This window comes from Epinephelus fuscoguttatus, linkage group LG22 (assembly GCF_011397635.1).
Source record: "Epinephelus fuscoguttatus linkage group LG22, E.fuscoguttatus.final_Chr_v1".
Classification (NCBI taxonomy): Eukaryota; Metazoa; Chordata; class Actinopteri; order Perciformes; family Serranidae; genus Epinephelus; species Epinephelus fuscoguttatus.
This window is the reverse complement of record NC_064773.1, coordinates 4,404,501-4,417,781: the sequence shown is the minus strand read 5'-3', so window position 1 is coordinate 4,417,781 and position 13,281 is coordinate 4,404,501. Positions and strand designations below refer to the sequence as shown.

The 13,281-nt window shown below is 34.5% G+C and overlaps 1 protein-coding gene across 3 annotated transcripts in view; it reads left to right on the top strand.

Annotated features, from left to right (window-relative positions):
• ptpro (protein tyrosine phosphatase receptor type O) overlaps positions 1–9,576 on the top strand; it is an 80,466-nt gene extending 70,890 nt beyond the window's left edge. For all 3 annotated transcript variants that reach the window (XM_049567220.1, XM_049567219.1, XM_049567218.1), the window contains 4 exons: positions 84–238; positions 769–904; positions 1,320–1,444; positions 5,331–9,576. In XM_049567220.1, the coding sequence (XP_049423177.1) occupies positions 84–238; positions 769–904; positions 1,320–1,424 (396 nt within the window). In that variant the 3' untranslated portion in view covers positions 1,425–1,444; positions 5,331–9,576. The remainder of the gene's footprint in view (positions 1–83; positions 239–768; positions 905–1,319; positions 1,445–5,330) is intronic.
• The last annotated feature ends 3,705 nt before the right edge of the window (positions 9,577–13,281 follow it).

Here is a 13,281-nt window from a genome sequence, read left to right as displayed (position 1 = left end):
GACGTGGGGTAAAAGCTGCAGGTTCATGTTGTGCATTTATATATTTCCTGTAAGGTCTCAGTGATCTTTGTCTCCCCCTGCAGGCTGATGAGAGTCAGGACGTGCTCCACCTGAACTACACCTCATGGCCGGATCATGGCGTCCCCACGGTCAACGCCATCGAAAGCATCCTGCAGTTCGTCCACATTGTCCGTCAGCAGGCCAACAGGACCAAAGACCCTATCATCGTCCACTGCAGGTCAGGACTCTGTAGTCCCCCAGACTACAGATATAATCTTGATTTTACAAAGTTCTAGTTAGTATAAACAAGAAAAAATATCTTTTGGGACAAAACTGGCAGACATCTCTATGGCCAATATCTCCAACACTCGGCAACTCACAACAAAACTATCCAGGTAGATTATAAAGTGCTACAGGTAAGAAGGAAAGTGAAAGGTGAACTGTCCCTTTAAAAACGTTTAAAAACTCTGGAAATCAAATGCTGCATTCCGTATTTTAATAGCGTTAAATAGTCACATTATTTCCTTCAGAACACAAACACAGTTGTTGGTTGATCATCAGCAGTTTATTTGGACGAACACAGTTTCTCTATCCGCTGAGCCGGAGGTCCAGATCACATCCTGATAGTCACGGCCATAAAAATTCCATTAGACAGATGATGTAATCCGCATTATGTCATCCATTTATTCTGGTTGTTGTGGCTGCCATCATGACTCCTGTCGTCATGAAGATAACAGCAGAGGTTTAATGTCTGTGTCTGTGGTTCAGTGCTGGAGTCGGCCGGACGGGGACGTTCATCGCTCTGGACCGTCTGATGCAGCACATCAGAGAACACGAGTTTGCAGATATCCTGGGGATGGTGTCCGAGATGCGATCACACCGTCTGTCTATGGTCCAGACTGAGGTGAGAAGTCAGTGCGTCTGTTTGCAGCAGAAATGGGACCTGTTAGTTTAGATCTGGATACACAAGAAGTCTTATTAGTTTCCAGCACACGTTCCGGGCATTTTCAAACCTGTAGTTGGTTCAGATCTTTACCGTCTAGTTTGGTCACATTAAGGTCAGATCACGTTCCCACCACTAATAAACAACTACAGAATTTGTATGGTAAGGGACTCAGACCACGTCCTCTAGGCTGTTGTTTCAGTCTGCACGTGAATACAATTCCTGTTGTAAGATCTGGCAAAATAATGAGAAAGTTCAGTTCAACTGGACTCAACAATACAGGTTAGAAAACGACCCTCTAATGAACCTAAATCAGTGTCTCTGATTGGTCAAAGAGTTCATTGACCTCACAGGTATGAGTCTGTGTTGTCTGCAGGAGCAGTACGTGTTCATCCATCAGTGCGTCCTGTTGATGTGGCAGAAGAAGAAGCAGCAGTCCATCACATCTGATGTCATCTATGAGAACGCTAGCAAGACATAATGATGGAGGCTCCTCCAGACGTGAGTCAAACCGAACACCACACAGTGAGAGCAGCTGAAGATACACACCAACAGGGTATTAACCTAGTCATAACCAAGTAAACACAACATCCATACAGAAGTTACACAATTGTATCTAATTGTGTCCCTAGTATATTATGTCATAGAAATGCAAGAAAAAATCATAAGATACTATGTTGAAATAAGTCATAGTATAGTATGTTAGTAAAACTGATCAAAAAGTCACAGTATAGCATGTCGAAAAACAAGTCATAGTATAGCATGTTGAAAAAAAGTCATAGTATAGTATGTAGAAATAAAGTCATAATATAGCATGTCGAAAAAAACTGAAAAAAACGTCATAGTATAGTATACCGATAAAAGTCATAGTATAGCATGTCAATTATTATTATTATTTTTTTTTTTTTAAAAGTCAGTCTAGCATGTCGATTTTTTTTTTTAAAGTCATAGTATAGCATGTCTCTCTCTTTTTTTTTAAGTCATAGTATAGTATGTCGAAATACAGTCATAGCATAGTATGTCGAAAAAAGTCATAGTATAGATTATCGAAAAAAAAAGTCATAGCGTAGCATGTCGAAAAAAGTAATAGTATAGCATGTCGGAAAAAAGTCAGTACAGGATGTCGAAAAAAGCAATAGTATAGCATGTCGAAAAAACTGAAAAAAAGTCATAGTATAGCATGTCGGAAAAACTAAAAAAAGTCATAGTATATAGCATGTCGGAAAAACTAAAAAAAAAGTCATAGTATAGCATGTCGGAAAAACTAAAAAAAAAAGTCATAGTATAGCATGTCGAAAAAAAGTCATAGTATAGCATGTCGGAAAAAGTCATAGTATAGCATGTCGGAAAAACAAAAAAAAAGTCATAGCATAGCATGTCGAAAAAAAGTCATAGTATAGCATGCCAGAAAAAAGTAATAGTATAGCATATCAAAAAAAGTCATAGTATAGTACGTCGAAAGAGTCATAGCGTAGCATGTCGAAAAAAGTAATAGTATAGCATGTCGGAAAAAAGTCAGTACAGGATGTCGAAAAAAGCAATAGTATAGCATGTCGAAAAAACTGAAAAAAAGTCATAGTATAGCATGTCGAATAAACAAAAAAAAAAAGGTCATAGTATAGCATGTCGAAAAAAAGTCATAATATAGCATGTCGAAAAAAGTCATAGTATAACATGTCGAAAAAAGTCATAGTATAGCATGTCGAAAAAACAAAAAAAGTCATTGTATAGCATGTCGAAAAAACAAAAAAAGTCAGTATAGCATGTTGAGAAAAAAAAAGTCATAGTATAGCATGTCGGAAAAAAACGTCATAATATAGCACGTCGCAAAAAAGTCATAGTGTAGCATGTCCAAAAAAAAGTCATAGTATAGCATGTCCAAAAAAAAGTCATAGTGTAGCATGTTGAAAAAAGTCACAGTATAGCATGTCCAAAAAAAAGATAAAAAAGATAAAAGAATGTCTAAAAATGTCTAAGTATTTTATGTTGAAAAAACTGATAAAAACGACAAAGTATAGGATGTCAAAAAAATGTCATAGTATGTCGTAAAACTGAAGAAACGTTATTGTATAGCATGTCAAAAAAAAAAGTCATAACAGAGTATTTCATAGAAATGTCATAGTATGGAATGTGTAGTCAACCCCAGGCCAGACAACGGTGAAGCATATTGATGTTTTAAAAGGTCTTTAATCATGTTTAGACATCATCTATATCTACATTATTTGAACAACATTGTTACCATTTTCCATCAGAAACACCTTTCTTTTTTAAAACATTGTTAGATTTACAAACCACACAGAAATGAATACAGTTAGCTCATACACATGTGCAAACATAACCATAAATACAAGTGTAGATTACAATATCAATCTTTAAACACACACAAAATAAAAAAAAAAGTCATATTATAACATGTCGAAAAAAGTCATAGTATAGCATGTTGGAAAAACTAAAAAAAAAGTCATAGTATAGCATGTCGAAAAAAAGTCATAGTATAGCATGTCGGAAAAACTAAAAAAAGTCATAGTATATAGCATGTCGGAAAAACTAAAAAAAAAGTCATAGTATAGCATGTCGGAAAAACTAAAAAAAAAAGTCATAGTATAGCATGTCGAAAAAAAGTCATAGTATAGCATGTCGGAAAAAGTCATAGTATAGCATGTCGAAAAAAGTCATAGTATAACATGTCGGAAAAACTAAAAAAGTGATAGTATAGCATGTCGGAAAAACTAAAAAAAGTCATAGTATAGCATGTTGGAAAAACAAAAAAAAAAAGTCATAGTATAGCATGTCGGAAAAAAGTCATAGTATAGCATGACGAAAAACGTCATAGCATGGCATGTCGAAAAAAGTCATAGCATAGCATGACGAAAAAAGTCATAGTATAGCATGTCGAAAAAAAGTCATAGTATAGCACGTCGAAAAAAGTAAAAAAAGTCATAGTATAGCATGTCGAAAAAAAGTCATAGTATAGCATGTCGACAAAAAGTCATAGTATAGCATGTCGACAAAAAGTCATAGTATAGCATGTCGAAAAAAAGTCATAGTATAGCATGTCGGAAAAACTAAAAAAAAAGTCATAGTATAGCATGTCGGAAAAACTAAAAAAAAAAGTCATAGTATAGCATGTCGAAAAAAGTCATAGTATAGCATGTCGAAAAAAGTCATAGTATAGCATGTCGAAAAAAAGTCATAGTATAGCATGTCGGAAAAACTAAAAAAAGTCATAGTATAGCATGTCGAAAAAAGTCATAGTATAGCATGTCGGAAAAACAAAAAAAAAGTCATAGTATAGCATGTCGGAAAAAAGTCATAGTATAGCATGTCAGAAAAACAAAAAAAAAAGTCATAGTATAGCATGTCGAAAAAAAGGCATAGTATAGCATGTCGGAAAAACAAAAAAAAAGTCATAGTATAGCATGTCGGAAAAAAGTCATAGTATAGCATGTCGGAAAAACAAAAAAAAAAGTCATAGTATAGCATGTCGAAAAAAAGTCATAGTATAGCATGTCGGAAAAACTAAAAAAAGTCATAGTATAGCATGTCGGAAAAACAAAAAAAAGAGTCATAGTATAGCATGTCGAAAAAAGTCATAGTATAGCATGTCGGAAAAACAAAAAAAAAGTCATAGTATAGCGTGTCGAAAAAAGTCATAGTATAGCATGTCGGAAAAACAAAAAAAAAAGTCATAGTATAGCATGTCGAAAAAAAGTCATAGTATAGCATGTCGGAAAAACTAAAAAAAGTCATAGTATAGCATGTCGAAAAAAGTCATTGTATAGCATGTCAGAAAAACTAAAAAAAAAAAGTGATAGTATAGCATGTCGAAAAAATGTCATAATATAGCATGTGGAAAAACAAATCTTAGTATAGTATTTCAGAAAAAAAAAATCTCAATATGGTATGTTAAAAAACTGAGAAAAAAAAAAGTCATAGTATAGCGTGTCGAAAAAACTGAAAAAAGTCATAGTATAGCATGTCGAAAAAACTAAAAAAAGAGTCACAGTATAGCATATCGAAAAAACGTCATTGTATAGCATGTTGGAAAAACGGAAAAAGTCATAGTATAGCATGTCGAAAAAACTAAAAAAAAAAGTCATAGTATAGCATGTCGACAAATCGTCATTGTATAGCATGTCGGAAAAACGGAAAAAAGTCATAGTATAGTATGTCGAAAAACTAAAAAAAAAAGTCATGGTATAGCATGTCGAAAAAACTGAAAAAAGTCATAGTATAGTATTTTGTCCAAAATCATGATAAAAAGTCATAGTACAGAATGTCGAAAAAAATTATTAAAAAAAAATCAAAGTATAGTCTGTCATCAAGATGCAGAAAGTGTACAATACAAAATTTGAAAAACTAGAAATATTTTTTCTTTTCCTTGCAGGCTGTGAACACACCCAGCCTCCTGTGCTTCAGGCATCCATTCTCTGCAGAAGAAGATCCGCGTCATCATCAGTGTCAAAAAACAAAACAGCGGAACATCTTGACAAAAAAAATAGAATCCAGTTTTTTGTTTGAATTGGTGTTAAAGCATGGGATGGAGTTTTGCCTTAAGGAGCCTTCACTGACTGACCAACATGTTGAACCACAACCCTGCCCTCTGAACTGGACTGACTCATGTCAACATGGGGTGGGAGGAGTCGGAGGTTAACGCGCTCCGACCTGTGATTGGATGTCTACACTGTGTCCGTCCTCATTGAGGCGACGTGTTGGTGTAACTGAGTCAGCAGTTTTTCATTTTATTTCTTTTTTAATCTCAGGAGTAGCTGAAAAACCAGCAAGCACACTGGCCTCTTCCTCCACTTCGAAAGTAATTTATCATCGGTTAGTTTTAGTTTTTTGCATCATTGATAGTGTTCACCGTCCTGCAGAGTGCAGCTTTCCTGGCTTTTTGCAACGTCAGAGTTGAAGGCGGTAGATTTCAACGTTACTCACTGCCAAACAAACCAAACATGGGACTGTAACGTGTTGATTGATAAAAATATCAACTGCTCTAACATGCTAACCAACTGCCAGGACTGCTGCACAGATTATACTCACTGAGAGAACCCAGCAAGCATTCGACGAAGAGTAAAGGTCTGGAAAATGAGCACAACACTTTGTCATGTTGAAGTAGATTTTTAATTGAGTTTTTTAAATTAAACACTAAACATGGATCGTGCTTGGAGGAGCCTTCCAAACGTAATGGTGTATCTGTCCTGGTCAAAATTGTCAAACATTGGTAAAAATTATTTGTCGTCGTTGGACATCTGTGAAAAATTAGGAACATTTTTGCTGCAGTTTGAACGAGCTGAACGTTCCAGACTTTAGAAATGGTTTTATCAGAAAAGTATTTGGTACCGATTTCTAGAAATGCTACTCGAATGCCTCCGAACTTTTTTATCCCGTCCGTTGGATCGACCACTAAACGTCTGAATGTTTGCTGGGTCTGCACAAGAACTAAAGGGCACAAACAGTTGAAGGGAACGAACGCCTTTCTGTGGAAACACGAGCGCCTCATGCTGCCGTCCCGTTGCTGTCGGGCGTGTTGGAGGCCAGTTTAGAGACTGTGGTTGTAGAGCTGTAGTTTGTATTTGCACTGAGGCCTCGGAGCTGCCTGACCTGCTGACAGAAGAAGGGAAGACTTTCTGCTGCTGCTTCCTGCTGTGGAGGACTAACTGCAGCCGTGCCGCTCGATATTCGTCCTGTCCTGTGGGCTCTTCTAACAGAGGATCTCGATCTGAAGACGTAGAATTAACTTTAGACTACCGGAGATGTTTTTAACCCTCTGAGGATCACGATCTCATCGGCTGCAACAATCCTGTTTGGAAACAAACAAATGGATCATATCAGACTGAGACAGAAGACAGAAGACAGAGACATTGCTCAGTCGAACTGCCAAAACTACTACAAAGTTTTATTAAGACCTGATGTTGAGTTTCCCTTTCTGTTGATGAATTTGGGAAATGACAGAAACATATCTTTGGGTCGGACCGAGCCTTTCTGAGCCTCCTGGCACAATTTGAATATCTTTAATCCATCAGATTACCAACTTATAAAAGTGCAACTGTTCTCTAGAACTCATGACAATAAAACTAAATATTGACCCAAAACATATCTGTCATTCTAGAAAGCGCAAATATAAAACACACAAAAAATGTTACATTCCCTGCTTTTGTTGTCGTCTGTTGCCCCAAACTTTGGAATAGTGCCCCAAATACTAAACTTTGATATTACATTATTTTGATTCTTCTATTAATCCTTAAATGTTGGATTCCTTAACAATGTTTTTGTTATCTTCTTATTTGGCACAAAGCCCTGAAAAGTTTCAGGTTATAAAACATTCTAAACATTTTTTATGTCAATTCCAAAATTTGGTAAAGAACCACAACTTTATAACATATTGTATTGTGCCCCCTAGAGTGGCCACAAATACCCTAACGCGAGTGCTCGCAGTAAAATGGTAAGAGTCCCATAATTTAGCAAAATGCAACAAAAAGTTTTAAGCGTCAGATTGGGTTCTGCAAAATTTTGTTTTAATATAATTAATTATATATGACCAAATATTGTTTATTGTCACATTTGGTATGGCATTTACAATTTAAAAATTGGTATAATGTCCCAAAATATTGTGTAGCACCCCTAAAATTTGTTATGGTTACAAAATGTTTCACTTAAAGTTACTAATGGCAAATTTGGTATTGCAAAATTTTGTTTTAATGGCAAAATTAGATATGACCAAATTTTGTTTACAACAGACACATTTGGTATTGCATTTACAATTTGTTTAAATTTGCATTGTGCCCCCTAAATTTGATATGATTAAAAAAAATTGTATAATAGCCACAAATGCCCTAATGTGTGCTCGCAGTAAAATGGTAAGAGTCTCAAAATTTGGCATAATGCCACAAAAAGTTGTAAGTGTCAACTTTGGTATTGCAAAATTTTGTTTCAATTGCAAAATTTTGTTTACAACAGACACATTTGGTGTTGCATTTACCATTTGTTTTAATTTTAAAAATTTGGTATAATGTCCCAAAATATTGTGTAGCGCCCCTAAAATTTGCCATGGTTACAAAATGTTATTCAGCACCACCAAAAGTTATTAATGCCAGATTCCCAGTATTTGGTGCACTCCCATTTGTGTTTGGGGATAATACCACACCTAGATGCTAGAGAGGATTCTCTGGAATTTAGAAATCCTTCGGGTCTTGTAACAAAATCAGTGAGTTTTGAAATAAATTTTAGAAAAGTAGTTCTGATGTTGAAAACGAACAGTTAAGCTTCATGTTTCGGTTGTTTTGGGGCCTGAATCTTGGCTCAGTTCGATCTTGGCTCGGGCCGACTGAATATCTCCGTCTTAACACATGAATACTGTACAGAAAATTGTTATCAAGCCATTTTCTGATGCATCAGTCTGTTATCAGATCAACTTATTTACAATTATTTAGTCATTTTCCATCTTTCTATCGAACATTTGAATTGAAGGGCAAAAGAAACTCCACATTTCTCACTTCCTTGATGACTGTAGAGAATGTCTACTAAACAGATGAGAGTGGTCGACCTCATTCAACCCAAAGTTTTACACTCCATTCAGGATGTACAGGGTGTCGTCAAAATACGAGGGGAGAGTTGAGTGGCTTCTCTTTTTGGGTCTCCACAGAGGAGATAGTGATGACGGTCCAATACGAGATTACATCTGATTTTATAACATTTACTGTCAACAATCCTCTTCCAATCAAAATCACTTCAGTGGTCTGTTCTTTCCTCACAACTTCTCAAGAAAAACTTTTAGCCAATTAAAGGTTTCTTGATAGATTTTTTTGTGCGTTGTGCAAATGTTAATTGGGGGTGGGAATCGCCAGAGGATCCACGATACGATATTATGATACTTAAGTCACGATACAATATTATTGCGATTTTAAATATGTTGTGGTATGCTGGTTATTGTGATAAAATATATTGCGATAGATTACCTTTTTCCAACTGTAAATTATGTCCCCAAAGGAAAACTTTGTCAACATCGTTTTCATTTAATAAGATAAAATTTTAAGTCTGTTCACGTCACTTCAGCCATTTTTTTGTATTTGCGGGAAAATGTATCTGGTGGACTGAAAAAGCAATTTATTATATTATTCTGTTAGGCTACTAAAGGTTAATTTGTATTTGTGATATTTATAATTATTTAATTTAAAAAAATAAATAAATCAATATTTGGCATTGTGTGACGATATGATATTTCCACACAAAAATATTGCAATACTATGATGTATCGATTTTTATACATATCATTACAGATTGTTACAAAAAGTTTTTGTGTAGTTTAAATATTTTAATAAGCTAAAATTTGTTTAATCTTGTTTAACAACCTCACATGAAATTTGGCTGAATGGGGGAAAAAAATCAAAGTATAAAAATTAGCAACATAAAGATTTCAATTAATAACTAAACTAAGAATTGACCAATCAGACCAAATAATTAAAGAAAAAGTTTACAATGAGTGTTGTTCCCCCAAAAAACATATGGCCACAAAAAAGCACCTCAAATATTAAAATTTAAGAAAAGAAAAGCCACTTCTAACTGCTGTTTGTGTTATTTTGACCACACCTTGTATCCAATTTGTAAAAAAATAAATAAATAAAAATTACAAAAATGGAAGAGATCAATGAATGTGTGTAAAAAGGCCGTTGGACACTTCAGTGTTGACTTGTAAAATGATTCGTCATTGTGGCCTTGTGGTTCAAACACCTGAAGTCTTTACCTGTTCGTTGGTTCGGTCGCCACTCGATCTGATATAGGTTACATTTCACTATTAGATATCAAATGTACTGTACATACTACTACTGCTTAACTATTCTGTTTCTACTCGTCATTACAAAGTAATTCTTGTGGAAATGTTGCTTTAGAGGTTTGTTTTTTAAAAGTTGTTGTATATGTGAATCATCATTACCTGAGCCAGAAGTTCTCCCATCACTACGACGGTTCGGCTGTTGGACGTTCGGAGACTCGGCTGTTTGGGGAAACGTCGACGTGGAGAACTTGTCAGTCGGAGAAACGCACTTTGGAACAGCTGTTAAAAAGATTTAGAAGATTAAAAACTGACGTTAAAACCTGGAGACAATGTCTGAAAGCTCAGCACTGTACACTCTTCTACAATTCTTTCTCTTGCTTAGTGTGTGTCCAGTCAAACTTGTACGTCATTGGTGCCATTCTTGTGCATTGTGTCACTTAAAATTTGAGGGACGATCTCGACCTCGGATCGTCGTCACAGAGTTTTAATGTGTGTGTGCGTGTTGGAACAAAATAAAATGTTGCAGTTACATTTGTCTCGTTTCACTTTCCACATACAAAATACAAAAATAGTTGGCTAACACTTGAAATGTATTGAACATGAACACTGACTTTAATTACCGAAACCAAAAACAAGACATTTTTTTGATACTTTTTTATGCGAATTGAAAAGAATGGCTAATCTGGATTTTTTTCTGATCAATATTGTGATTTAAATTGTGGTCATTTATGTAAATTAAATGTCTACAGTTTTAAAAAAAAATTACGAACTTCTACCAAATATTATCATAAATTCATTTTGTTTTTACGTGAACAGAATCAGATAAAATGCATCTTCAATTTCAATCAATCAATTTATCCCAGAATTATTAAGATTAGTAGTAAACTACAGAAACATATGTACGTTAAATTAGATAGTCACTCAAATTTGGTGTCCCCAAAATTGGTTACAATCCCAAAATGTCCCAAATTGTTATGATCACAAATTTTGTACAACACTCCCTAAAGATACAGACATTTAAGATACAGGAGCAAATACTAAATCTGGGTATTACATCACTATTTTATATACCATAGCTGGTGAAAAAATACTATAAAACACTATACAGTTCTCACAATAAAGTAATATTATAGTTCATTTTTGCTATGGTATATAGGGCCAAATTTAGATTTTACACCCCTAAAAGTTTGATTAAAAATTTGTATAGAAAATTGAAATAAACACAAAATGTTAACTCTCAGATTCTACAGAAATTTTCTTTCAGTTAAGCTCACATTTATATAAAATTTGTATATTTGACTTTTATCCATTGAATTAAACGATAAGCAAACATTATCTTTAAAAGTGATGACATCTTGTGAAAACAGCTCCATATTGAGCCACTCGTCATAAGATCACATCAGATTCAATAAGACAGTTCTGCACTTTGGATGCTTTTGCCTCATTATGTATAATAGATGACGCCCCCTAGTGTTCTATATCGGGAAATGCATTTCTCAAGAGATGATTGGAAACACCAATTTAAAAATGGCAGATAAGTTAATTTTGTTTTTTTGACATCCTAATATCAAAACGAAGATGATCTGTATTTCTTAAGATCAGTGTTTGAAGCAGTGAAAGTACAGTAGTAAATTAAATTAATATTTGTTATATCTATTGATAAATGCAAATGAATGTAATGAACTTTTCCTTTTATTTAGCTTTGATTTAGGAGGTTTAGCCTATACAATTTAACAGTTCAGTTATCAACATAGTCAAGCACCTGAATGAAATAAAAAAATCTTGTTAACTAATTTTTTCATACCAACTTGTCAGTATAAACAGTGTATAAGGTCTGTCCGAAATCTGCCAAAATGAAATGTTTGAACGTACTTGAGGCCAATTTCGGCCCTGTCCAGCTCTCATCGTGTAACGACCGGTCTCCTGGTATCTGGTATCAATCTGATTGGGCTGCAGGTACCACTTCATGCTACAGAAGACCAAACTAGAGAAGAATCAGTCAGGACGGATAAGGAGAGAGCAACTGTCTGTGGACACCAAGTGTAAAACCATTTCCTGTTTGCCTCTCCATTGCATCTGTTGTCACTTTGATTTGCACCAAATCAGCTGAAACTGATTAACAATCACTTGTGCTTCCTAAATGGACAGATTGAATTATTAGATTGGACTGAGTTAATTATCAATCAGAAAATATCCTTTATGTCAAATGTTTAAAGTTTTCTTAACTCAAGCCGCTGTTCAAGAGCAATTATCTAAACTGGTTAAATCAAAACTTTAAACTTATACATACCTTATCAAAGTAGACAGAAAACAAAATTATACTTACCAGACATTCTGTCTTTCGTAGCTGGTACAGACTGAAATGGGTCTGCAGTAGCAGAAAAGTGTCGATGTTCATTATTCTGCACTATTTTTTTTCCTCCAGCTTTTTTATTGGGGTTTTCAAAGTTAAACGCAGTGACAGTATAAAAGTGAATACAGAGTTTCTGATGAGTTTGCAAGACAGATTTTTCACAGATAAAATTAAATTATCTATTTTAGAAAGACTGAAGCAAAAAAAACAATAAAAATAGATAAAGATAAAATTCAAAAAATTAAAATTTAAACATTTAAATTTTCAAAATTCAAACATTTAAAATTTAAAATTCAAACAGTAAATTTTCAAAATTCCAACATTTAAGTTTTCAAAATTCAAACATTTAAATTTTCAAAATTCAAACATTTTAATTTTAAAATTCAAACATTTTAATTTTCAAAATTCAAACATTTCAATTTTTTAAAATTCAAACATTTACATTTTCAAAATTTACAATTTTAAAATTTAAAATTCGGGGGGACTGGGACGATTTAAATGGATGTCAGACTGACAGTGTTTTATATCATTTAGACTGGGCTAGTTGGGGGAAGGACTTGTATTGTTCTTAAAGTGGTCTATGAAGGGTTGCCAGATCCAGCAGAATTTGTTTCCACACCCTCTTAAGGAGAATTTAATCTTTTCCAAATGTAGGTGGTGCATGAAATCCTTCACGAGGGCAGGATGGGCAGGAGCCTGCGTTTGTTTCAAATTTAATAATATCAATCCATGTGCAAGCAGGGTTACAAATAATGTGTTATGTTGGGAGTTGGTAACACAAGATCAGATCCTTTAATACCAAAGAGTTCAGTCAGTGGACGTCTGATAGTGACTGAAAAATATTTTGCCAGTATAATTATGTTATGGAATTATTATTTTTAAGCAGTTTTTCCCAGGTCATTTCCTTCTTTCTTGCTAATTTTTGGGTCATTTCTTCTGAAGTTGCTCACTGACTTCCTTTCAAGCCAATTTCCTCAGGTTTCAAAGGGTTAAAAAGCACTTTTAGTGGTTGGATGACTGTAAAGGCGCTGGACTGATATGTGAATACATTTTACAGAGCATATTTTTTGGTAAGTGAAGCCTGTGCAATATTTTAAATTGCAAAAGTCCATGTCCAGCACAAAGTGAGGAAGACTGTTCCAGTAGTTGGGCGTTTGTCTATGACTCTTCCAGAATAGCAACCCCAAAATCATTTGCCCTGGCTGCTTTTAA